This window comes from Hirundo rustica, chromosome 8 (assembly GCF_015227805.2).
Source record: "Hirundo rustica isolate bHirRus1 chromosome 8, bHirRus1.pri.v3, whole genome shotgun sequence".
Lineage (NCBI taxonomy): Eukaryota > Metazoa > Chordata > Aves > Passeriformes > Hirundinidae > Hirundo > Hirundo rustica.
Window position 1 is genome coordinate 33061267 of NC_053457.1, and position 27311 is coordinate 33088577.

Below are 27311 nucleotides of genomic sequence, written 5' to 3' on the forward strand. Positions count from 1 at the left end.
CCACGGATCAGCCGTGTGTTTTGCCAACCTCAAACACTCTCTGATCCTGCCGGCAGCGCCACACCCGCCCCTCACGGAGCCGCCACCGCCTCCCGCCCCTCACGGCGCCGCCCTCAGGGCCCGCCCTTCCCGCGCCTTCTCGAAAAGTCTCGCGAGAGGTGGCGGTTCCCGGCCGGACTCCCCCGGGAAGCGGCTCCGCTCCCGGCGCCCCTTCCCGGCTCCGTTCCCGGCTTCATTCCCGGACCATTCCCGGGCCATCCCCGGACCATGGAGGAGCCCTGCGCCGCGGGCGCCGCTGCCCCGCTGAGGGGAGACTCCGAGGAGCCCAAGCAGGTGAGCGGCGCTGAGGGGGGGCCGTGGTAGGTGAGGTAGCGGGGCTGAGGGGCGGTCGAGCCGTGGCTACAGACGCAGCCCCAGTGGTGTTTTCATTGAAGCGGTGTTTTTGATCTTCTTTCCAGTTTGTCAGGGCCGGAGTGCGGTAGGGAACACGTTAATTATAATTAAGCGTTAATTGCGAGCAGTGTTGCTGTTGTTATGCCTAAGTACATCGCATTTACGTAAGTGGTGTCCTGTGGAGCTGTTTTTCCCTTGACATGTGTTAGTTCAAAGCTCCTCGCACACGGGCGACAGCTGCGTGTTTTTTGCTGTGTTTGAAAAGAAATATGCAGACACGAGACTTATTGTTTGTTAAGGCAGAAGCGTGTTTAGCTTTATGTTGGTGGTAGTGTTGGTGTTAGTGAACACTTGGTGTTAATGAACACCTACTTTCACAAACTTCAGTGGGAGTCATGTGTTGGTTTTAGCCTTTCTGATCGATTTTGTGTTGTGTGGGCAGCTGACCTTGGTGGCACTTCCTTCTCACACCTCAGTGTGCCCAGGTGGGTAAGAAGGCCACTGTCACCTGCTTGGATCAGCCAGCGTGGCCACAAGACCTGGGCAGTGGTTGTCCCCCTGTGCTGGGCACTGCTGAAGTCCGTCTTTAGATTCTGGGATTGATTCTGGAGCTTTTATGTCAAGAAAGACATTGAGGGGCTGGAGCGTGCCCAGGGAAGGGGACGGAGCTGGGAAGGGGCTGGAGAATTCCTGAAGGAGCTGGAAAGAGGCTGAGCCTGGAGAAAAGGAGGCTCAGGGGGAACCTTGTGGCTCTGCACAGCTCCCTGACAGGGGGGGACAGCCGGGGGGGTCGGGCTCTGCTCCCAGGAACGGGGACAGGAGGAGAGGGAACGGCCTCAGCCTGGGCCAGGGGAGGCTCAGGCTGGACACCAGGAAGAATTCCTTCATGGAAATGGTTGTCAGGCATTGGAACAGGCTGTCTGGGGTGGTGGTGGAGTCCCCATCTCTGGAGGTCTCCAAGGAAAGACTGGATGTGTTGCTTAGTGCTCTAGTCTGGGTGACAGTGTGGTGATCTATCACAGATTGGACTTGATAGTCTTGGGGGTCTTTTCCAACCTAAATGATTCTGTGATAGTTCCTAAAGTAAAGCTTATGCTTGACATAAGTTGGAATTGGGATCACTGGAAAACTCTACGTGCTGGGGAAATGTAAGTGAATATAGGACTGGATTTTGCTCACTTAGTGTTAAAAATAACTTATCACAGAGCAAGCCTGATAGTTTTAATTGCCAACACTTAAATAGAAGGCTGATTTCTCTCTGGAAACCAGGGGTCGGTGCTGTTCCTCGGAGGCAATGAGGTGAAGAGCAGTGCTGTGGTGAAATACTCCTCAGCCCCTCCTCAAGCAGCCTTTGCCCGTCTGCAGGAGAAAACAGACCTGAAGCTGCCTCCTGCCAACTGGTTACGGGAAAGTGCCAAGCTGGGACCAGCAGGGACAAGCATTCTGGGCAACAGCAAAAAAAGTAAACCCTTCTCAAGGTAAATAACAGCAACCTCTCTTTCTTTCCAGGCCTTTAAGAATAATTCTGATTGTGACCTTGGATCCTATATAATTTAAAGTAGAAAATACAGGTTTTACCATAGTAACTACATATTGCTTTGTTTTTATAATTCTCCCTCTACTTTTTATCTTGAGTTGTTACCTCTATGCTCTGATCTTGTCTCCTTTGTAAGTGATTGATGGTGTTGATTATTACTTTGTTCATGTGCGTGTTGACACCTTGCCTGACTTTTTGTTCTTCCCTGGTTGGCCCAGATCAAACTGGACTGGTTCAGCCAGCCCTTCTGCCTTTGATAACAGGTGAAAATGGAACATGTGTTTTCCCTTGGAAACCAATGTATAGCTGTTGCAGGAAAGGAGCCGAGTATCAAACGGACGTCAATATGATTAGGGTTTGATCTCGCTTTATTATTCTAGAAACCCTGGATTTATGTGGTTAAAGGCCAAAGCAAGCACTGTTAAACAATAGCTGATTGGTTAAAAACTCATGTTCAGACGCTCTAAATGATTGTCCATTGATCCACATCTTTTGGCTGCATGGTCAGTTTGTTCTGTCTGGCGATCAGCATTTCTGTCTTCAGCATCCCTGGGAAAGAACAGCAAGTTGTTGCATTTGCTACTTTCTTGCTAATTCAGGCAGTACAGGAGCAGCACAAGATCTCATACTGTTCCCTGATAGCAAGGATTGTTCAAACCTCCTATCACAAGATTGTGGCCTTGCTCTTCTGAAAACTCATCTACAGTTCCCCCTTTTTCTTTCTGAACAATCCACGCTTGATTTACTACTTTCTCTAAACCTTTCTTCACACAAGATAGTGTCAGGCATCCAACAAGAGCAAATATTAGAAAATACCCACTAAATCTCAGGCCTCCTTTAATTAGTTCTTTCAGCCAACCTGGAATGTTGCCTGACCAATTGGTCAACCATCTCTCTAACAGGCCTTGTTGGATACTCTGAACATGCTGTTGTAAATACTGCAATTTCTCATGTGTGGATTCACTGTGATCACTCAAATTCATACAACACATTCCTTTCAAATCCTCACATCCATGTCCCTGCACCAACAACAAAAATCAATAGCAGCTCTATTTTGTAAAACTGCATGCCTTAAGCTATTTTGATCCATTAACAATTCTTCTGTCACCATGGTAGTTGCATTTGCTTGCTTTTCAGCCCAACAAGCTAAGCGTGCTGAATTCTTCAAAGCATTTCCAGCAGCTGCACCTGGTGTAAATACAGCCAAGAGGGTTCTAGCTGCAACACTCATCAAATTAACTTCATCATTACATTTTGGTGTCAAGCCCAATGATCTCTTCTTCCTTTGCACATGATCAGCCATGGTCATGTCCAGCCATTGTCTCATAGAAGAAACAGAGTTAGTTTCCCCAAGTAACACGGACCTCCAAACACATTTGAGGGAATTCCCTGCCAAGCACGATCCCCACAAATTAAAAACACATTTTGGGGAAGAGCTTTGGGAGTGCCATTGTTCCAAAGACTCATCTGACTTTTGCTAGTTTCCATTCCAAGGCATTCAAAACCCTGGGGTGATTTGGAGGTAGTGTTACTTCCACAATAGCTCTTTGTGCCTTTGAATGTGTACCCCGGTGACGTGGAAGTCAGATTTGTCCACCCTGAACATTTATGTGAGTTATCAAATTGAACACCGCAAATGTAGACCCACCAAACCCAAAATGTGTTTGTGTCCAGTTTTTTGATGAATTGCCAATGGGCTGAGACCCTAAAAGGTCCAGTTCTTGTGGGTCCCATGGCAATGGTTTTGTTAAATTGGTAATCAATTCAGCCATACAATGGGCATCTGACATCTCTTTTCTACAGTTGCCTGTGCTATAATTTTTAAACTCTGACACATTTATCCCAGGAATCAGACAGGTTCTAAAAGGGTTTCCTGCAGAGGTCATGGATAAACAGAAAGAACTCTGGCCTGTCTCATTTGCGCATGTAACCCACATGTTCTGACGCACATCTATTTGGTGGATTTTTGGGGATCACAAAAATGGGTGTGTTCCATGGGCTAACTGATGGTTTTATGTGTCCAGCAGCTAGTTGCTCTGCTACTAATTGCCGTGCAGCTTGCAGCCTCTCAGTTGTCATTGTCTGCTGATCCACCCAAACTGGTTTATCTGTGAGCCGTTTGAGGGGTGGAGTTGGAGGCTGCTCTTCAGTGGCCTGTCCTAGAAAGGCTGAAGTGGTGTAGTAGTGATGACAACTCCTGTTTGTGACAATACATCTTGTCCAGTCAATCCCTCTAAATCTCCCGGCAAAGGCATCACATAAGGTTGCAAAACAACTGTCTGTCCTTCAGAAAAACAAAATGTCACTGGGTGCACACTGAGTTGAGGAGCAGTTGCACTGCCCACACCTAACTCTTGTCCTGGTGGTGTCTGGACTGGCCATTCAAAAGGCCACTTCTGCTTACTCAGAATAGTTACATCAAGCATTGCTGCAATTCTCTTCATGTTCCCCATACATGTGATGGCAAGAGTCTGTATGGGTCTGTGTAACATTGACTGTGTAAAACAACTGCTGGTCCTGTGGAGCCAAATCCCCCAGTTCCTCACTGTTTCTTCCAAAAGTCTTCTTCATGTATGTATATTTGACAGGTACCGTGTGGCTGATTGTTAAAAATAGCAACTATTTGAGGTATCCTGCTTCCTTTGCATACAAACATTGGTGGATTCAATGTATAAACCATGATACATATCTGTCCTTCAAAATCGCAATCAATGACACCTGAGATTACAATAAGTTCTTTTATACCAGCTGATGACCTTCCTACTATTATCCCACCAGGAATACTGTCTTGACTAGATAGAGGGCCTTTAGCGTTTGATGGAATTTTCTTGACTGCAGTATTGGTTAAGGTGGCATCTACTGTTGTTTCCACATCCACTCCGAGGCTTTCTCTGGTGGCTGGCAGTTGTTGGTGTAAAAATCCCAAGCGGGGGTTACTGTTACCTTCATGCGGCCTCCTTTTGCGCCCTTGGCTCTGCTTCTGGATCTCCGACAGGCTACAGTAGCATGATTATCAACTTGACATTTGTCACACCTGACAGTCTGATTGCAGTTCATCACTAAGTGTCCTGACTGTCCACACCGATGGCACACTCCTGTAATTCCTCCTTGGCGCTTCTTGGGATGAACAGTTGTTGAGTGTCGCTGTCCTGCTTTTAAAGCAGCTGCTGTTAACTTGGTCTGTGATCCCATTGCTTCTTTCACTACTTCTGCTACCATAGCAGTCTGTGACTGTTGCTCTGCTCTGCTAACACGCAAGAGCATCTCATCAACAGGTGACCCTCGTGGTAAATTCACTAAGATGGACTTTGTTTTGCTCTTGGCATTGTCAAATGCGAGCACTCGAAAGAGGGGGTCTTTCATTTCAGTTGGTAAATCTGGATTATCTTTAATTGCTTCCCACGGACGATTAACAAAATGAGAGTAATTTTCATTGACTCCCTGCTTCACGTTGGAAAAAGTGGAAGCTTTTTTATCTTGTGGTATGCTAAACAAAGCATCTTGAGCGAGCTGAGCAGCCAAATGGTGCAGAGCTAAAGGGTATGACAGTTGAGTAGATGTAGATGAGTAATTTCCTCTGCCTGTGATCATGTCTGCAGTAATTCCATATAAATCATGACCTTGAGGCTGCTCTTTGTTGGCCTCTATTTGTGCCTTTCTGTACCATTCACTTTCCCACATTAAAACCTCAGATGGAGTTAACAACAATCTTGCTAAACTCTGACAGTCCACTGGGGCCATCTTCAGATTTCAATCCATGCTGAGTGACAGTTTGTTTCACTTGTTGCAGAATCTTCCAGTCGGGTGGTTTCCATTCAGCTGCTTGATTTACATGAACTATTACAGCTGGACAAGTGATTGCTGCAGCAGCTTGCCATTCCCCTTCAAGTACAGCATCACGAATGACTCCTGACCACCGGGAGGATGGATTTCACTGTACTTGCATAGAACCTGATTGCGGGGTGTGTGGTGAAGGTCAGCTTTCCAAATCCAATAGTCTTAGTTCCATTACATTCTGACACCGTTGTGTACAGGTTGTCCAAGAAGGAGCTGTTGTTTTTTCTGGAGGTTTGTCTTGTCCTTGTCGCTCCACAGCAAGGTCTTTTAATTTTTCTAAAACTTCTTTCATCGTAGCTTCTGTTGATCCTTCTTCAGGCTGACTTGGGACTGCTGGAGTTTGTGAGCCTGATTCACTTGGTGACTGACTTGAACTGCTGGATCCACTAGATGGCAGTTGTGGCCTGTAATTCGTCTTGCAGTGCAGGAAGCCTTTCCCATGGACTGGGATCAAAGCCAGTGTCTCCCTGGGCTCTGTGCCAGGGTCCCAGACCCCTCTGCCCAGGTCTCCGACCTTCCAGGGCAACCAAAGGAATGCCCTGGCCTCTGACAGAGTATCAAATGGACATCAATATGATTAGGGTTTGATCTCTCTTTATTATTAGCCTGTATTTATGTGGTTAAAGGCTAAAGCAGGCACTGTTAAACGATAGCTGATTGGTTAAAAACTCATGTTCAGACACTCTAAATGATTGTCCATTGATCCACATCTTTTGGCTGCATGGTCAGTTTGTTCTGTCTGGCAATCAGCATTTCTGTCTTCGGCATCCCTGGGAAAGAACAGCAAGTTGTTGCATTTGCTACTTTCTTGCTAATTCAGGCAGTACAGGAACAGCACAAGATCTCACACTGTTCCCTGATAGCAAGGATTGTTCAAACCTCCTATCACAAGATTGTGGCCTCGCTCTTCTAAAAACTACTCTACATTGAACTCTTCTGGATCTTTAGAAACTGGAGCTGACTAATGGCAAATAAAATCTTGCATTTATATCAAGATTTCATATTTCCATCACACTGTAAGCGAAATGAGAGGCACACCTAAGAAGCAGTGTTACCTTCCAGTGTGGATGTTTGCTGAATTGTTGAATGAGTTGAGTTCAGAGTGTTCATAAACAGGAGGCTCAAATCCTTTGCTGAGCAAACAAATTCATGCCAAGTCAGCCAGTCAGTGAAATCTAACAGTTTTGTTCAAGGTCTGTGTTTACATCCTCATCAACTCTTTTAGGAGCTGTACTTTTCAGAGCAGGGTAACATGTTTTTCTGGGCTTTATGAATTTTTCATGTTTATTTTAGATGCTGTGTTTGTCCAGTCTTTTTCTCTAGTGCCAGTATTATAAAGCTGATAACGAAGGTATAACTTGCACATCATGCATGTTTTGGATCTTGGTAGTATCTGGGTTTGTTTTAAAGAGTGATCTGTACATTGAAATATTTCAACCTAAGTACATTGTGATTTCCTTAATGAGGTTGGAGGAAGAAACAGTGTGTCTGTTGCAACATGTAGGGCAGTTCTGGAAAACGTGAATAAGAGGTAAAATTCCATTACAGCTAACTAAAATTAAAGTCTTTAATATGCTTAATGTCTTAAAGAGAAACTCCTTGAAGAACTCTTCTTATTTTCAGTGTTAAAAAGAATCCTTCATTTTCTTTGATTTTTCTTGATTTCAACAGAACTTTAAGTGTTTTAGAATGTCCTGAAATTAGATCTAAGCACTTTCAAAGATACATTTGAAAACTTGAAGAATATGAAGATGAAATCACTTTGTTAATTATTTTAGATCCCATTACACTTGGTGATGTTTAGCTGGGTTATTTTTATTTTTTTTTTAATGAAAGCTTTCAAAGATTTAATTGATATAAAAACCAGGTCTGTAATGTCATACTGGAACTGTCTTAACTTGTAATATTTTTTTTAAATAGCTTTGGGATGGCCTATGACTTCATTGACTCCGTTGGAAATGATGTGGATGTAGTATCTGATTCAGAGGTATGGACACATCTTAAATTGTCTCATTCAAATCCTTACAGTGCATAAACTTTTATTTTAAGATACTGGGATGGCTTTTTGCATCTTTGTGTCCTTTGGGGAAAAGGAAAGATCCCTTAATGAATCACCGATCACCAAGTAAGGGAATTGTGATCACTGAATAAGAAATATAGAGAGAAAGTCATATTTTCTCTGGAGTTCTATAAATAATCTGCAGCTAAAATATGCAGCTTAGTGAATGCAGTACATCAGTCCTGCAGGGTAGTTGTCTTGTGTGTTTGAAATCAGTTACTTTGATGCAAACTGTTACTTTCCAGATGGTGGGGTTTTTTTTTTCCTATTCTTATCTAGAAAAGAGAGCTCCCCTCCAACAGCTTCTTTCCTTTGATTTTTGTCAGCTTTTTTGGTGCTGGTATTATCTGTAGAATTCACATGAGGCTACTCAGAAGAGGAAGCACACTCATGTTAATATTTGTCAGATTTGTATTCACACTTAGATCTCTGTCTGGATTGCTTTGGACACCTGACAAAGAATTGATATTCCTGCTGTGAAAATAAAGGTTTACAATCCGAATCATCCGCTTGCGTATTTTTGTCATTTTTGTCGGTACCTGCTCATGGTGATCCCATCAGAGAATGTGTTTAAGCCATATGTGTTGTTTCTACTGATGTCTTGGTCTCTTTATCGCTGTCATTTGTGTTCTCTGCCCTCAGCAAATGCATTTCTTGGGGAATGGTTTTAAAATCCCTGGCACTGTCAGGTTTTATTTGAGCATGTGTGCTGGGGTAGAATTAATTTTCTTCCCAGTGACTGGTGAGGCACTGTTTTGGGGTTGTCCTGAGCACAGGTTGATAATACAGAGAAGTTTTTGGTGTTGCTGAGCAGGGCTCACACAGCCCCAAGGCCTTTCCTGCTTCTCATCTAGCCATGCTGGCAGGGGGTAGGAAGAGAGAGCCAGGACAGGTGATTCTGACTGGCCAAGGGAGGCTGGGAGGAAGATGAAGGAAGGGAGGATGTTTGGAGTGACGATGTTTAAACCTGGAGTCTCCCCAAGTCACTGTTACACATGATGTGGCCTTAATTTCCTGAGAATTGTCTTCCAATGCGGCATAATTATATTGAATATTGTCTCTTTTCACTTTCCTTCTGCAAGAACATCAAAAAACTCCTGAAGATCCCTTACAGCAAGTCCCACGTGAGCATGGCAGTGCACAGAATTGGGAGGACGCTCCTGCTGGACGAGCTGGATATCCAGGAGCTTTTCATGAGATCGTCTCAGGTGAACCACCTGGTTCTTGATACCTGTGGCATGTGGGCAAAATGCATTATTTCAGGAACAGAGCAGCAAAGAAAATGTTTGGGAATTCCTGAGACTGATATGGGGGTACCAAAGGTGTTCTGTTCTGCTGCAGTTTACCCACAAACTACATCTGATGCCCTGTTTTTATGGTATTGTAGGATTAATATTCTCTGTCTCGCTTTTGTGTAATTACTGTAGTATTGCTAAGCCAGTGGTTAAGGGTTTTTATGTATTTCTTACTGTGTAGCCTCTTATATAGCTAATTAATTTCTAATTAAGTCAAATTTTCAGTAAGAACATAACTTTCCTAGAAGCTGTATTTTCAGTAAATTACTAATTCAGGACTTCAGCTCTAAGTTATTTTCAGGGTTTCTTCTTGTGGATGAGTATTTGTAAGTTTATGAGGCACTTGGTTTACTTTGCAGATGCTTCTTGACATTATTTTCATATTTTTTCTGTTGCCTAGACAGGGGACTGGACATGGCTGAAAGAGTTTTATCAAAGGCTGATTGATCAGAAGTGGCAAAGAAAAAAGAAAAGTAAAGAACACTGGTACCAGAAGGCAATACTTTCTAAATTTTTGTATTACAGGTAACCTTTTGTCTGCATGAAACTTAAATTCTGCACCACTTCTTGGTTTTTGGTCTTGCAGTAAATGTTAAAATTCCATTCTGGTCTGTCTTATTTAGTTCTTTCTCCTTATACAGAGGGAATTGAGGGCTGAGGTCAGGAAATAACATGAAATGTTTTCACAGAAATTGAAGTATTTTATTCAAAATTGAAATACTAAAGAATAAAATGATCAGCATGACTTAATTACCTGCATATCAGCCAAGTCATTTGTTGGCAAGGCTGCATCAAACGTAACAACTCTAAAAACGGATCTGTTTGCGTCTTGTCAGCTGAACTTGTAAATGTTTCCTTGTCAGCATTAATGGAGATGGAGCTGCTCAGCCTGTTCCTTCCACTTCCAAGCAGCACCAGGAGGGTCCTGTTGCAGGTGAGGGTGATGAAGCAGGAAGGGCCTCCTGGCCAGCTCCTTTTGAAATGCCTTCCTCGCTATCTGAAGATCCAGGTGCCTCTAACCAGGTTGGTGTGGAGAATGTTTTACATGGCACCACGGTGTTTGTAGAGCCACAGATGTGGAAAGGTTCTCAGAGGTGCTGCTGCAGCTCCCTATGCTGAAAGAGCTCAGCTAAGGCATGAGGGGAACTTGGCAGGAGGTGCAGTCCAGATTTGCCAGTGCTTCAGAGCTCCAAATTTCAGATATTTGTTCTGTCACTATAATGTTTAATTGCTGTTTATCCCAGCATCTTTGAGAAACAAAGCCTTTGGCTAAGAGTAGTTATCAGTGCCTTTACCTAGAAGTAGGAAAGTCCTGATAAATAGAAGATATGTTTGGAAGCTTAAAGTTTCTTTTTAAATCTGCCATTAAAACCCATCTTCTGGTGGCCCTGAATTTATTAGGTGAAGAAGAAAATCAAAATTTCTGAAAAAGGAAAACAGTTAAGCAGTACTTAAAAATAACTTGCCATGAGATTACACAAGTGAAAGGGGAGATGTTTACAGCAATTAGGCAGCAAACTATGATTAGTATCAGGCCCTAATTCCAGATTTCTATTCTGGCTAAACTTGTTTATGAAAACTGTTAATTCCTGAGTAATATAAAACAGGAATTGATGTAATTTTGGAGATGTTGAAAGATCTGCTGTCTTCAGTCTGCATTAATATAATAATGATGCTACAGTTGTGCTTGCACAGTATTACCAACTGATCTGCCAAATTTAGGGAGTTTCTAACCTACATTGTAAAATGAATGGTAGCTGCATGTGTTGTGTGAAGTGGAGAAATACTTCAGTGCTTGAAAGCTTTTAGGAAAAGCTTTCTCTCTTCCACCCTCTTGAGGAGCCACTGCTCAGTTCAGCAGACTGTTTATCATAGAAGCTGTTGTGCATTTGCTCAGGGCCATTTTCTTCAGTTCATAAATAAACCAGGATAGAGGTTTTGCTTCTGGACAGTGATGATCTGGTGTTGACCCTGTGTTAATAAGGAGCTTCTGTAAATAATTCCTGGTTTCTTCCCAGAGCCTCTGAGAATATTACAAAATACAACATTTTGGCACTAACTATAGAAAAGAAGCATTGTAGTCACTGCCTAGAGGCTTTTTGCAGTTTAATGCAGTTTTATTTAAAGATGTTGCAGGTAAAGGTTTTTTCCTTTACATGCTTTTGTTGTTCATATCTTTTTAAATGGCTTAACTTGACCTCAGCAGCAGAATCACTCCTTATCCTTGTGCTCTCCACAGGGAAATGTGCCTCTTGAACCCTCATATCTAGTGGGGCAGGTGGCCTCAGCCCCCAGAGAACAAAACCTGACTCCTTTGTTCAATGACGGGGAGAACAGTCAGGTACGCTTTACGTGAGAGCTGAACCCGCAGGTTAAAGCAGCGCCTCCAGACTGGGCCTACACTGGAACCAAGGGCAAACCTCAGTCCCTGTAGAATTACCTTTTGTGGCATCTGCAGTTTTAAGTTCCCGTGAACGCGCCGGGTTCGTCACGTGCTGGCTTTTATTTGCTGCTTTGGCTTCTTGCTGTCTCATAATTGCACAGAATGTCATGGAGAACAAGTGTTACACCGCTGATATTTACGGGCCAATTCTGTCTTCTCTTCATGAAGGGACTTAAAAATGACTTTGTGCGTAATATCCTGTGGACCTTTGAAGACATCCACATGTTGGTGGGATCAAATATGCCAATATTTGGAGGTGGGAGATACCCTGCTGTGAGCCTGCGTCTCAGGTGAGGTTAGAATTCACAGATATTATTTATACCAGCCTTGACTGATTTGTTACTCTGCTTCCTGGTTAGCTGTCAGCATTTTTTTGCTATTTTTATAAAAGAGAGCAAGAATATTTCTCCTCGTGGGAATCTGAATTTCAGTAGCTGCTTGTTGGGCATAAGCACTTAAAATGTTATTGAGCAGTGAGACAGAACTATTGCAGTCCCAATTTAATGTCATTACCACCCTTCCAGTTCCTGCCTCTACATGGGCAAAGAATGAGCAAAAACTTGAAGCTCTCTTGGTGTATTTGCCATCTTTTTAAGGCACATTTAGGAATTAACAGTACCTTGCTCTGCAAGGAGTTTTGGAAGGTCTGCGAGTAGGTTTGTGCTATCATTAGTTGCAGCTAAAAATGCTATTCCTTTAGAACTTCTGAAGTACTTATTAACTTGGTAATAGTGTGACATCTGAAGCCTGTGAAATGTGGGCAAAAACTCCAAACTGCTGATGGAATGTGAGCATGTTCCATTGGAGAGATCAGCACATCTGTTTTCCTATAACTCATTAATACAACAGTTCACAAATAATTGTTCTATTATTCATCCACTCTCAGGTGACTTAAACCTAAATCCCATTAGTAAACATCCCAAATGCTTCCTGAAGGGTAAACCAAGATTTAAGTAACACTAGAAATATTTTACTTTAGGGATAACAACAAGCCAATAAATGTGCTAACAGGGATTGACTATTGGTTGGACAACTTAATATGCAACGTACCAGAGCTTGTGATGTGCTTTCATGTCAATGGAATTGTTCAGGTGAGTCTGGCTCTTTGCATTATGCCTTAAAATAATAATTCATTCTTCATTGTCTAAAATTGCCTCAGTTATAACGGATCCTTCACACTGTTCTGAGCAAAGATGACAAAAATGCTGTGTTGCAGAATAAGAAGCATCTTAGACAGCTTGCAGCAGTCGTCTAAAAATAGTGTTCTTTCTTCCCCTCCCTTTCATGCATGCAAGATTCCTTCTTCCCCTGGTGTTTGAGTGAAGGCAAAAATAAAAAAATGCAACAGCAGAAATCACTTTCTTACATCTTGAAATCTGCAGTGTTCCCTTGCCAAGACAGGTGCAAGCTTTTGAATGTTTGCTTATGCTGTGTTACTGTAGACCAGCTGTGTTTCTACCTGGTAGCCTGGAGTTGTTTCCTAGGCTGAGTAGGTTTCATTGAAATAACAGATGTTGTACCTTCTTCCCCTTATTTTTCCTCATCTCGTGTTCTCCAATCACCATGCTTATAACAGAAATGGATCCTTCTTAAAGCTTTGATTGAGTAGTGTAGTCAAGATGTGCTTGCTTTAAGTAAATCATAGAAATTAACTCAATTTATCATAATAGCAGCCTTTGTTTCTTTTATCTGTTGATAGAGACATTGATACATTAATTTTGGTGTCACAAAACCCTCCTAAGCTTGAGTTTTAACTTCTGTTCTTTACAGAAATATGAAATGATCAAGACTGAAGATATTCCCAATTTGGAAAACTCTAATTTTTCTACCAAAGTGATAAAAGATATTGCTCAAAATATCTTATCTTTCCTGAAATCAAATTGCACCAAAGAAGGACACACCTATTGGCTGTTTAAAGGTGAGAAGGTTCAGATCAGTTTGAAAAGATTGATGGTAATGTGACGTTGATTAATGAAAGATTTCCCTTTTCAGCAAGTGGGAGTGACATAGTGAAGCTGTATGACCTCACCACTCTTTGTGAAGAGACGGAGGACAAATACCAAAACCCTTTTACAATGCCAGTGGCAATTCTGCTGTACAAGTGAGTTCTTATCATTTTCGTTGCAATGCTTAATTCCTGGTGCAGTTCTATTCAGAACACACACCAAAAATCATGATCAAATGACAATAATACACAAACTTGCTAAATCTTAGTCCCACTAGATCCAAACAGAGTTTTCCTTTTTCACCATTTCCCCATGTAAATTTCTTTGCTGATAAAGTCTTGTAGACCTCATAAAGTTTGGAAGATCTACAGTTGTAGAATATTGTTTAAAGCTTCAAATTTTTTTTCTAACACAAAGCAATTATCCAGGGATTTCACTGTTATGTTCAACTTTCTCTAAGAGTTGCTTGCAATATGATGCTGAAGAAAAACCAGAACAAGAAACACTATGGCACAATCAGAACCTTGCTCCTGAACTGTCTGAAGCTGTTGGACAATGGCAGACATCCTCAAGTAAGAACTCAATGTTTTCTTGCACTTTTGTAAATATAACAGATGCTGTAACCATAATAAACCTGGTAATAAAGTGTGCTACTTCTTCCTCCCAGAGGAGAGAATTTCAATTTATAAACAAACTTAAAAATTGATTTTATTTTTAAAGAATTCCCATGCTATTTTTTTTAATTAGTGTTTTCTGCTGCCTCTCACTGCAGCACAAGTCTTGTGTCCTGCTCTAAAAGAAGTTTCTCATTACATTCACTCTGTTGTTCTTGCTGCCAGAGAGCCCTCTGGGAGCAGATCCTGGATACAAAGTGTAAAATGTGAATATATGAACAGCTTACTCTGAAACTGGCTGAAAATGGGACAGGCCAAGCAGAGTAGTTGGAGTCTTCATCCTTTCAGATACTCCAAGCCCAACTGGACACAGTTCTGAGCAACCTGCCTTGACAAGTGGGTTGGGCTAGAGAGTCTCTACAGGATTTAAACTGTTTTCAACTGAAAATAAATCCAGAAATGTGATGTGAAAAGGCTGAATCATATTTAGAATGGATTACAAAAGGAGACATGGCACACATTAAACTAATAAAAATATGTGTTCCAGAGTTGTGAAAGGTTTTTAAAATCCCAATGGACTCTCTTTAGTTAATTTTTTTTGCTTGCGTAAGATCCTTGTGTTGTCTCCTGTGATCTGCAAGCTGTTAGAATAGGCAGTACTTGTTCTCTACCTATTGTTTTTTATTCTCTTCTAAACCTGATCATCTTGGATCCTTTTCCCTTCCAGGGAACTTACTTAGGCTCTGCTTACAGGTTATCAGACACCTCTTTGCATATCCTCTGTCCTCCTTTATTTTAAGATAATTTATATTCTTGCTTCTCAAAAATTTAAGAATTAATCTTTTTTTCCTCTTCTTTGCAAAGATTATTGCATCAGCAAACTACATGTTATCAGAGCTTTTTCAGCTGGATGAACCTAAAAAAGAAGACAGTGCAGACTTCCCTATAAATGGAAATTCTGACGAAAGCTACAGCGAGGAAGAGGAGGAGATGCCAGACAGTGACGAAAACGGTTCTTACAGCAACAGTTCTGATCCCCCAGATGACAATAAAGCAGTGGCAATAATCAAATCTGTTGGGGAGCTGTCAGTACCAGAAAAGTACAAGTCTGTGCATCGAATACGTGTAAGTGACACTGGGGGGTATTTAAGGGTTTTCATGGATGATTGAGTTCATGGGCCAAAAGTGGGCAGTGAAATTCAGTTCCCTGGTAGTTTTGCTTTCAGGTTAACTCAAGAGGGCAAAGAAACACTTCATGAGCTGCTCATAAAATCTGAGGTGTTTGAATTTTATGGTAGAGCAGGCTTCATGTAGATTGGTTTTTTTCCTTGCCATGTTCCATTTTGTCTTGATGTTACCTCTCATTTGCATCTTCTGGGCAGTCAGTTTTGTATTTCCTGTGTTGACCATTTCTTCTCTTCCCTCCCTGGTGCCCCACTGAAGCCCAGCTGTGCTTTCCCTGTCTGCCATGGCACCGAGGAGCGCTGCAGGCTGGTGCTCAACCACGTCCTGGAGGTGAGTTCAGTGCCATCCTCCTGAGGATGCTTCACCTCCCACACAACTCTTCATCACCTCTGTGTTTGCTGAATGTTGCTCTCAAGGTCAATGAAGTGATTTCTGCCTTTTGTAGGGTTTGAAGTCTGTTGACAGTAGTGTTAAAAGAGAGAGTGATCTTCCTGCAGCTGACCCCAGCACTCCAATCCCCTTGAAATATGAGGATGAATCCACCAGTAGTGGTCCTGAGTCTCTGGAAAAACAGATGGCCTTATTTCTAGACAAAAGTAAGTTGCATTGTTGTGCAAATAAGACCTTTCCGGTGCCAACACAAACTGCTGCTTCTTTATTTTGATTGTCAAAACAGTGTGTTTAAATCACTAATTACAGCATTGCCTAAGGAAAAGTGCACTGAAAATTGGAGAACAGTCTGTTCCTTTTTAAATATGAAAAGAGAAGCTCATTTGAGTTATTTTGCATAGCAAAGAATCTTTTATTAGTCAACACATGATTTCACTGGACTCTGTTTAGATGTGGCTTTCAGCTGACTTCTATAAGGGCTTGGTATTTTGAGGTTTGGTGTGGAGCACCATAAGTTCTGTGGGTTGTTTTAAAAATAGATGTAATTTCTTTGTGTGTGTGTGTGTGTGTGACCTGGATGGTTTGTGGAAGAATTTCTCCCTCCTGGCAGATTGTGCTCCCACATTAGGCTTGGTGCTTGAATTGCAGATAAAATGTTTACTAGGATTTTGTTTTCTTTCTTGTACCTTTACGGTTGTGAAAGGAAGCAGCAAATGAAGGATGTTTTGTTTACTTAAGTGTTCAAACTCCAAAAGTTTCAGACAAGTCTCTATTTTATTTTGTTCTGGAGTGACGTAAGTTCCAGGAAAGACCTTTTGTTTGAAAGTAGTGGAGTTCTCTGCAGGGCCTGTAGAGGAGCCCTCTAAGCCCAGCCTCCCAAAAAAATACTGCCTACTTTGGCAGTTATTTATTCTTTCCTTTCTCCCTTTGAAAAATCTCTGAATAAGCAGCCAGTTCAGTTTTGAGTTACTCACACACAGATTCCTGCATCTGTGCTTGAGCCCATCCCTGAAGCAGCAGCAGTGCTACTTGCTCTCTTCTGTTTCCCAGTCCATGGGTTTCTCTTCTGTGATGTGAATGATGCATTTTCTCTGCCACATGTACATATTTGCATACACATGGAAAGGATAAGTGCTCTGAATCCTGGAATTTCTAATATGAGGAGAGCTACCTCTGAATAGTGTGTGGATGTAGGGTATGTGCAGTGTTAGTGTCCTTAGCTGGGTGGGGTCTTACTGGTTTAGATTGATCTTTGTCCTAATAGAACATACAGTGCTTAAGAGTTTATTATACTTATTTATTATATATTTAGATATTGTTGTAAGATAGAGGGTTTACAAGTCAGGCCTTGTAAATCCACCTTAAGCAAGAGATTCATTTCTGTGTGCAAATACTGTCAGGGCAAATTTCTGTCCCTTGGTAGGGACAGGCCTTAAATCAGGAGCAGTGACCTGTTCTTTCTGGTTCCCTACCCACTACAGCATCAAAGAGAAGCTTCATCACCTTATGCAGAAGATATCTTGAAATGAGTGGGAGAAAGTGTTTGGTTTTCCTTGAGGGAAGCACCAGGTTATCCAGGTTCTTGTGTGCTGGAGGCTAATCCCACACATGGAGTGTTCAGTCTGTCACTGAGACTGTTCATACAGAAGCTGAGCATTTATCTTAAGGATTTGATGGAGAACATGACAAATTCTGCCTGTGGCTTTCTTGTTCTTTTCTATTGCTCCCTGAGGGAGTTGTGTTGGCCTCTGCTCCTGTGTTTCACAAGCTGTCTGAGGTCAGAGAGGTCTCTGCAGTGTCACTGTCGCTCTGGATTCAGCATCCTGCTGTCAGGTGCAGTGCATGGAAAAGTGCCAGGTGTTGGGTCTGTTTTGTAGATGCCAATGGAGTGGGAGAGGAGCTGGCAGAACTCTGCCTGTGCGAGGCTGGGATCAGGCAATTCCCACAGAACTCTGCCTGTGCAGGGCTGGAACCAGGCAATTCCCACAGAACTCTGCCTGTGCAGGGCTGGAACCAGGCAATTCCCACAGACCTGACCTCTGCCTGTGCGGGGCTGGGATCAGGCAATTCCCACAGAACTCTGCCTGTGCAGAGCTGGAACCAGGCAATTCCCACAGATGTCTGCCTGTGCAGGGCTGGGATCAGGCAATTCCCACAGAACTCTGCCTGTGCAGAGCTGGAACCAGGCAATTCCCACAGAACTCTGCCTGTGCAGGGCTGGAACCAGGCAATTCCCACAGAACTCTGCCTGTGCAGGGCTGGAACTAGGCAATTCCCACAGAACTCTGCCTGTGCAGGGCTGGGATCAGGCAATTCCCACAGAACTCTGCCTGTGCAGAGCTGGAACCAGGCAATTCCCACAGAACTCTGCCTGTGCAGAGCTGGAACCAGGCAATTCCCACAGAACTCTGCCTGTGCAGGGCTGGAACCAGGCAATTCCCACAGAACTCTGCCTGTGCAGGGCTGGAACCAGGCAATTCCCACAGAACTCTGCCTGTGCGGGGCTGGAACCAGGCAATTCCCACAGAACTCTGCCTGTGCGGGGCTGGGATCAGGCAATTCCCACAGAACTCTGCCTGTGCGGGGCTGGGATCAGGCAATTCCCACAGAGCTCTGCCTGTGCAGGGCTGGAACCAGGCAATTCCCACAGAACTCTGCCTGTGCAGGGCTGGAACCAGGCAATTCCCATCCTGCCTGTGCTGAGGGATTTGTGTCCAGCCTCTGGCCTATATTAGAAGGGAGATTCACTGACAAGGATCTGTTCCTCTTACAGTGGGCTCCTTCCAGAAGGGGAAGCATTGCAGTCAGTCAGGAATGATTCCTGGATCGTGGCAATACAAAATGAAACTCCAGCTCATCCTGAAATCATCCAGAGCTTACTATGTCCTGTCTGATGCTGCCATGATCCTGCAGAAATACGGGCGAGCGCTGCGATACATCAAGCTGGCCTTGCAGTGCCACGGTAAGTTCCTTGTCACCTGTGCCACTGCCTGGAGATACCTGTCACCACTTCACGTACGGCTGTGCATGATTTTTCCCTGTGGTGTACAGTGACAAGTCTGACAAGCTTGTGTTTAGCTAAACTCAGTGTCCAGCTCAGTATTCAGGGCAGAAGTCTGTAGTGAGGATAACTTTTGTCACTGATAAATAGAAAGACGATCCCGTTTTGACAGGTTGGGAACTTGAGGGCACATTTGGAGCTCCAGAGCAGTTGAATTTGGGAGAGTGCGCCCTGGTGCCAAGGCCAAGACAATGTTCTGTGCTCCAAGTGATGCTGCTACAAGCCGGTGTTTTTTTCCCTGGTGATTCCCATGTTATTTAAATATATCCTTGACTCTGAGAAATACTAAATCTCTTCAGCAGCTGAATTGGATGCTCCTCTAAAATAGAATATATCTTGAAGTATTACTGAGGAAAAGGATTAAAGTGAAATCAGGCTGTTTAGACTGATACTGCAGTAGTGAGGGTAACTCACTGGGAAGTGCCAGCAGCTTAGTGCTAAAGTGCTGCTTATTTCCCTGCTGTAAGGGAAGGCTCCTGTGCTAGGGCAGGAGGAGGTTTACAGGGCAAACCCACTTGATCTTAGCACAAAGCATCAATAGACTTCTCAATAACCCACAGCACTCTGCAGCTTTCAGTCTTTTATAGACCTGAGAAACACTTCAAAGTCTGCCTTTTGGAAATTATCTGTTCAGGCTGTATCTCCCTTGAGTGAATCTGCAGAAAGTCAGTTTTCCCTTGGTCAAATCTGATGTTAGCATTTGTAATTACCAGAGTGACTGCTCATCTTGGACAACACAGGAGCTCTTTTTAAACCATCAGCTGTGTAGAGCAACTGTGACTTTAAAATAGGTCGTTTCTTCTGAGGATATCATGTTGTCACACTTATTCTCTGTATGCAGACAGGTGACATAAAACCCAATTATCTTGTCAGTCTGTGTCAAACCTTTTGATGTGTAATTCTTCTCTTCCCCCCTCCCTCATCCATGGGTTTTGTTGGTTTTTTTTCCCACCAGATACCTACTGCTGTCTGTGTGGCAGCATGCTGCCCGAGGTGCTGGTGTTCCTGTGTCAGTGCTTAACCCTTTGTGGAGATATCCAGTTAATGCTGGCACAGAATGCAAACAACAGAGCAGCTTACCTTGAGGAATATAACTACCAGACTAAAGAAGATCAGGAGATATTACACAGCCTTCACAGAGAATCCAGGTGCCAAGGTATGATCCTGACACAGGAGAAGTGCCAGACTGGATACATGACAGCCATAAATAATTCCATTGGGTTTCCTCAAAACCCTGCGCTGGGAGAACTTGTGGCAGAGGGATTATTGCATTTCTGTGCTCTTCAGAGAGGGCTCATCCTGCCTGTCATACAGGAGGGGCTTGTCAAGGTATTGTATGACATGGCCTGGAGCTGTGAAACAACTAAAGGCAGTAGCAGTTCCAGTAATAAATAAAATCTGCCTGACATGAGTCTTGTACTTTCTCTGGGCATTTTCCCCTAGACTTAATTTAGACAAATACTGCTTGACACAAAGGCTTTGCATTTTGTTTTCCAGTGTTTGCCTGGGCTACAGATTTATCCACAGACTTGGAATACCAGCTTTCTGTCAGCTGTAAATGCTACGAAGCAGCTTATGAAATCCTGCTCTTCAGTAACTTAAAAAGCCAAAACCCAGAGCAGCACATCCAGGTGCTCAAGAGGATGGGCAACATCAGGAATGAGATTGGAGTGTTCTACATGAACCAGGCAGCTGCAGTGCAGACTGAGAGAGTGGGCAAGTATCCTTCTTCCATTCCTGACCATTTCATTGAGCTGCAGCAGTGATCAAGGTTGCTAATTGCATGAAAAATCTATTTCTGATTATAAAGAGGACACATAAATTACTTGGTAGTTCTTTAATGTCCACTGTGATTATTTGTTTACAGTATATCCTTGTGGCTTGTACACTGTTGTTAATTGAGCCTAAACTGAATAATGGAATATATAGTTTGGAGAAATTGCTTTAAACGTGTAGAATGCTCTCAAAAAGCCATCAGGGAAACTTCAGACTCCCTTGTGAAAGGGAGGGCATGTTGCACTCTTGATGTGTTTGGTTTAGCCCAGCATGAACAAGCAGCAGCTTAATTTAAACAGAAGAATAGCTTCAGTAAAGTCAGCCTGTGAATTTTTTTGTTAAGTAAATCCTTGGAAGATTTCCTTCTGGTTTATTTTTGGTGGGCTTTTTTTGAGGAAAAGCTTTTTAGGGTGAGGTGTTCAGTGGGGGTTTGTTTTTGAAAGCAAACCCATTATTGTGCAGCAGTAAGAGTTCTCTTAAGCAGAACAAGTGAGATGATGGTAGTTGAGTGTAAACAGCTCCCCTTACCCAAATGCCAGCTGTTTGCTGTGACCTTTGTCCAAGTGTTAGTTGATGAATTTTGGCTTGTGCTTTCAATTCTCTGATTTCTCATCATCTCTGGGTTTTTGCAGAGGTTACTTAGTTGAGATTGAATCTTAAAATACTGAATTTTACCTGTCTGTAACAGACCCGTTTTATTTGCTTCATTCTGAAAATTTATAGAAGTAACTCCAATCTTCTGAACTATTACCGTGGAAACAAAATCAGGTGCCTCCTGTTAATTTCCTGGTGTTCTATCAGTGGAATTTCTTTTGGAAGTGTAGTAGGTGTTAATGGTGCACTTCAGGTATTAAATCCTTCACCATATGGAGATCTTAGGAGTATTTTCTTTGAATTGGGCCTTCAGAATCATTTATTACCCTTAAATTCTAGGAGATGGTTTATAAGGGAGACAAAATGGGTAGGTTTGTTCAGGACCTCTGAGGAGTTTGAGTCTCTAAACCTTGTGCTTCACCCTAGTGAGTAAAAACGTCTCGACCACAGAGCAGCAGCTCTGGAAGAAAAGTTTCTCCTGCTTTGAAGAAGGAATTCAGAATTTTGAGTCCATTGATGATGCCACCAATGCTGCCCTGCTGCTGTGCAACACGGGGAGGCTGATGAGGATCTGTGCCCAGGCCCACTGTGCAGCTGAAGGGGACTTCAAGAGGGAATTTTCCCCAGAAGAGGCCCTTTATTACAATAAGGTAACACCTCCCTGGTTTAAGCAGGACCCAGACCCCAAAATGCCTTTTACTGTGAGGTATTTATGACTACTTCAGTGAATAAGTTTAAATTTGGGTGCAATAATCTGGGATAGCTGTCCTGCTTCCATGCTGTCCTAATCCTTGCTCTGTGGGCTTTTGTGGTGGTGTTGAGGTTTGACTGCTGTGACATTCAAATGCTGATATTTAACACAACAAAGTGCCACACACGAGGGAGAAGAACTACATGGTTAGAATGAAAGTGATTAACAAATGGGAGATACTGAAGAAGGCTCAGGGAGCTATTTTGAGTAAAGGGAAGTTGATTCCTAGTTGTTAGAAACGCAGGCAGGAACTGTGTGTGCATGATTTTGTCATTTGTAGGCTATTGACTACTACCTGAAGGCATTGAGGTCTCTGGGGAAGAGGGATGTGCATCCAGCTGTTTGGGATTCTGTGAACTGGGAGCTGTCTACGACGTATTTCACCATGGCAACTCTGCAGCAGGATTATGCTCCCTTATCCAGAAAGGCTCAGGAACAGGTAACAGAGGGCATTCACTGTGTCTGATAAAATGCGTTGTTGGCATCCTGGAATACTGAACAGGGAGCAAAATTGCTGCTGGAATTGTAGAAGCATACAGTGGTTTGGGTTGGAAAAGACCCTAAAGCCCATCTTGTTCCACACCTCCCACTGTCCCAGGCTGCTCCAAGCCCCAGTGTCCAGCCTGGCCTTGGGCACTGCCAGGGATCCAGGGGCAGCCACAGCTGCTCGGGGCACCCTGTGCCAGTCCTGCCCACCCTCCCAGGGAACAATTCCTGCCCAATATCCCGTCTAAATCTTTCTTCCTTCAGCTTAAGGCTGTTTCCCCTTTGTCCTACACTACATGCCCTGTTGAAAAGGCCCTCTTCAGGTATTTTTTTTCCTTAAGTTTGTATTTATTTCTGTTGTAGATAGAGAAGGAAGTCAGTGAGGCCATGATGAAGTCCCTGAAGTACTGTGATGTTGATACAGTGTCTGAACGACAGCCCCTGTGCCAGTACCGAGCTGCCACCATCCACCACAGGCTGGCTTCCATGTACCACAGCTGCCTCAGGAACCAGGTATTGCTCCAGACTCTCTGATTCTCTAAATCCCACCCTTAACACATTCAATCTATGGGGAGCTGATATTTATCCTTCCGCCTGTAGCTGGGATATATTCATTTCAATTACTTAACCAAAGAAACAAATGTTTGCCAACCCTCTCCAAGTAAACCTTTCCTCCATGAGTGGCTCCTCATGAACATCCAGGGAGGGGGGATTGACTCTGTGCCCTCCTGTGAGTGCAGGTTGGTGATGAACACCTGAGGAAGCAGCACCGTGTCCTTGCTGATCTCCACTACAGCAAAGCAGTGCGGCTCTTCCAGCTCCTGAAGGATGCTCCCTGCGAGTTCCTGCGTGTGCAGCTGGAGAGAGTGGCCTTTGCAGAGTTCCAGATGGCCAGTAAGTGTAGCTCTGGCTTTAAACAGCTTTCCAAACCACCACTGCCTACTTCGTTTCATTTTTAGGTAACTGAATTTATGTGAGAGCAGGAGCAATCTGCTGCTCAGAATAGAGTTTTCCTCAAGAGAGGAGACAAGGCACTTTTATCTTGCTGGTTTTCAGCTGACTAGGGCACTATGGGCTTTCTTTCTTTCTAACTCCTGAAGTCTTTGGAATGGAAGAAGAATGCAGTCTGGAACATAAGCCTTTTGTCCTTCATTTTTATGGTTTTTTTAGGTCAGAACAGCAGTGCTGGGAAATTAAAGACTCTGTCTGGGGCCCTTGATATCATGACCAAAACCAAAGGTGCATTTCAGCTCATCAGGAAGGAGCTTGTGGCAGAAACTGAACAGGTAAAGGAGCTTCAAGTGGTGTGGTAGGGGTTCCCTCTGGCTAGTGCCTTCACAAAAGAATGCTCATTTGGCAGTTCAAACAGTCCTTGGTTACTTTTCCATAGAGCCAGTGGCTTAAAGAGTGTGGACAGAGTGAGATGTATTACAGTTCTCCCTGAACCTGGAAGTGGATAAAAAAAATAATCCTCTAGAACATGATGATGTTCTAGAGATGATCCAGAGATGGATTAAAACATATTTATGTACAGGTGTGGACTGCCTGACTGTGAATGGACTTCTTCTTGTGCAACTGTGCTATCCCTTAAAAGTCTTCTCTAAGAACTCCAGAATCTGTGTATAACAAAAAAAGTTCTATCTCTGATGTATGTAATATTTAAATATTAAAAGATGCAGGGCTGTCTGTAGCCACTGTGAATTATTTTCCTGGTGCCTCAGTCAAGAATTACGTGCAGGATGTGCTAATGTGTGTGCCCCTTGCTGGCAGTTTGGGTAACACATGTAAAAGTCAGCTCACCTACAAGAGAGGTGTTTTAAAATCACTCTCTGTATTTAATAGGTGGAATTCAGTCAAATTGTTTTGGGTTTTTTCTCTCCTGTAGATCAGCAAGGATAAAAGTCCTGCTGAGAGCGTGTCAGGGAACGATTCCTCTGCAGGCCTTAACAAAGAGGAAGTCTTGAAACTGCTCGGGATTTTTGAGTCCAGGATGTCTTTCCTTCTCCTCCAATCCATTAAATTGTTAACGTCAAGCAAAAAAAAGATTGGGTAAGTTGAAGCTTGGTCTCCGTTATCCTGACTGCCATGGGGTTGGTGTGTGACAGCGCAGAGTTCCGTGGAGAGGCTGCTGGGTGCTGCTGACCTCATGTCAGTGGAGCTGGGCAGGCAGAACACTTGGGAAGAAACTCAGGCATATCAGTCGTGCTGCAAAGAGAGGGATGGGTGTGGGGGAGATGTGCACTGGTGTCGGAGAATTTACTAACTCCTAATGGAGCCTTCTGTCCTGCTGCTGGGATTCAGGATAAACCTGACTTCTTTTTGTGCTGACTTTGAAGAGGTGTTGAGATTTGGTGTGGCAGCAAATTCCTTCCCTCAGCTCCTTCTCTTGCTTTGCTCTGGATGCGTGTGGTGTTCCTTTTGGGATCCAGAAAAATCCCTTTTACTCCCCCAGCAGCAAGTGTGTGATTGCAGGAGCTGTTCCTAGTGTTCCATGAAGTGAAGTTCTGAAAATGTGTCATTAATTTTAGAGGATTCTTTCAGGCTTGGAAGTTGGGTTAATAGTTCTGGGGATTGAAGAGCTGTTTTGCTAAAAGTAAACTGTGAAATGAGTTCATTGTGTGCAGAAGTTGTCTGCTGATAGTGGGAGACAGGTGAATAAAAAACATGAGAAGAGCACAGCCTGGGTGTGTTTTTAGCTGTTTTTCAGGCAATATTAGGAGCTTTTGCCTCCTAAAAAAGAGCTTCCACAAGGTGGCAATCTGAATATGTGAAACACAGAGGATTTTTACAGGATGATTTATATGTTACCAAGCAGATGTCACAGCTAACTGAGTAAAAGGGGTTTAGTTCTGTTGTCTCATAACGTGAGCAGCTCCTCATTGTTTTGCTTTGTTTCCCCACATTTACCTTGGCATCATCTCAAGGTTTTGCACTGAATATTCCACACAGGGAACCTGTTACAGTTTGAATGCTGTGAAATGGGACTCTTAAAATCTGCTTAACTCCTTGAAACTTGGAGGCCAAGCTTGAAACTACCCTTGGTTTCACCTTTCTTGTGATTTCTGTACATCCTGTGTGCATTTCCTCCCTTCTGCTCTGCAGAAGGAAAGTTCTGCTCTCTGCTTTAATAATAATGGGGTAAAAAGGGAGGAAATTGGAGCTCAAAGGCTGCTTCAGGGCCTCAGGTGCACTTTGGCAAAAAACCAGGAGAACATGTAGGAAAATTAGTGTTTGATGGCCAAACTGGCAGCCTGGCAGTCAAAATGGATGAAATCAGTTCTACCCTCCCGAAGTGGAATCAGGAGCAGAACAGAACTTGGCTGTGCAAATCGGAGGGGAAAAGTAATTGAAAGTAATACTTTGTTCTGGGAATACCTGTAACTTATCCCAGAAATACTTTGCATTTCAGTGGCTTTTTATTGACTGCCTGTTCTGTTTTATAAATGAACCTGATTCCTGCCAAGCGCGTGATGAATTTAATTTGCTTCAACATTTCTCAGTCATTCCCGAAGCACTTGCCATTAACCTGACTGCTGCTCGTACATTTTCTATTACATTACATTTATATTTTATGTTCCTGCCTGCAGTATAAACAGAATGCTCTGACTGCAGCACAGGCAGGGTGTGGGGAGGCTGAGGATATCCCCAGGGATCCTCCCCACCGTTCTCAAGAGCCGTTATTAAATAATTCGCAGAACCAAGAGTCGCGGTCAGGTTCAAGAGCTGTGATCCCTCTGCTCTCTTTCGCAGGGGCAGCAACGAGGAAGAAGCAGTTCTGAAAACCAACAAGCAGGTTTATTCCCTGCTGCTTCGTGCCACTGCCAACAAGGGGCCGTCGCTGCTGGAGCGCACCGAGCTCATGCTGAGTTTGCTGGAGCAGCTGGCGCCCGGCAGCGAAGGCGGCTCGGGGCCGCAGTGAGGGCAGCGCTGCGGGCTGCAGCAGCACCGGTGCCTTGCTGGGAGCGCCGGGGATTCTCCCAGGGGATGTTAGCTCCCAGGGGATGTTTGCTCCCAGGGGCTGTTTATGTGCTTTGTTCCATTGGAACCCGGGAAAGCACAGGGATTCCTTTCTATCCCCACACAGCTCTCCTCGTTCAGCTCCCGGCGTTTCTTTGTTTGAAATGCCAGCTCGGAGTTCTGGAGATAAAAATGGAACTTTTGCACCGTGGGGAAATTCCCCAGTTTTTTTTTTGTTGTTGTTGTTTGTTTTCTTTTGCGGTGAAATCCGTGTTTCGCGTAAAGACGTAACCTCGCAGCTGCTCTGGTTTGGTATTTAATGAAATGTGTTTTGTAAGCGGGGCTGCGCTGCAACACTTCCACTGCTAAAGGCAGCCCAAGCTGTACCAGGAGATTTCTGTGGAATATGTGGATGCAATTCTTAATCCCAGGGAGGATCCTGCACAAAAACCTGTGCCTTTCTAGCTTTGATGCGACTCTTGCAATTTATCAGCCATCTCTGGGATTTTGTTATAGAAAGTGAATGGTTTCAGTTGTGTTGTAATTGATCAAGAATAGCGTTACTTTTTTCAGACTTGAAACTGTGAATAAAAGAGAGGATATTTTTAAATAAAAGTTTATTTATTAAATATAAACACAGCAGTCTGCCTCATTTTTCTTGGTTATGACCCTCCTCAGAACAGCAAACTGCTCAACAGAATTAAAACTATTTGAAAGACAGAAAAAAACCCCTGTAAACTCCACTCTAACAGCTGGGGGTTTTTTGTCCTAATATGTATTATTTGAAGATAAAATTTTCCAGAATACATCTGATGTCCTGATGTTCTACAATTAAACGTGGTTCATTATTGCGTAATAACAGTATGAAGCACTTTCTGTAAAGGTAGAAATGGGTTTTACATGCATTCATATGGAACTAGATGAGCTTTTTAAGGTCCCTTCCCACCCAACCCCCCCTGGGATTCTGTCATCTTCCAGCAGTTTCAC

The 27311-nt window shown here is 43.5% G+C and overlaps 1 protein-coding gene across 2 annotated transcripts; it reads left to right on the forward strand.

Moving 5' to 3' along the window:
* The first annotated feature begins 169 nt into the window (after positions 1-169).
* On the forward strand, positions 170-26924 carry EDRF1 (erythroid differentiation regulatory factor 1). 2 transcript variants are annotated; one of them, XM_040071683.2, is made up of 25 exons: positions 170-333; positions 1663-1871; positions 7688-7754; positions 8909-9034; positions 9522-9646; positions 9985-10144; positions 11361-11462; positions 11733-11854; positions 12544-12655; positions 13335-13482; positions 13557-13665; positions 13971-14082; positions 14989-15249; positions 15568-15639; positions 15755-15905; positions 18473-18661; positions 19716-19916; positions 20258-20476; positions 21557-21780; positions 22162-22320; positions 22731-22880; positions 23108-23261; positions 23538-23653; positions 24253-24416; positions 26118-26918. In XM_040071683.2, the coding sequence occupies exons 1-25, from the start codon at positions 268-270 to the stop codon at positions 26284-26286; spliced, it is 3687 nt and encodes a 1228-aa protein (XP_039927617.1). In that variant the 5' UTR covers positions 170-267; the 3' UTR covers positions 26287-26918. The 2 variants fall into 2 exon arrangements, with proteins under 2 accessions (XP_039927617.1, XP_039927619.1); XM_040071685.2 differs by lacking the exon at positions 11361-11462 and having other exon boundaries at positions 26118-26924.
* Positions 26925-27311: the final 387 nt, after the last annotated feature.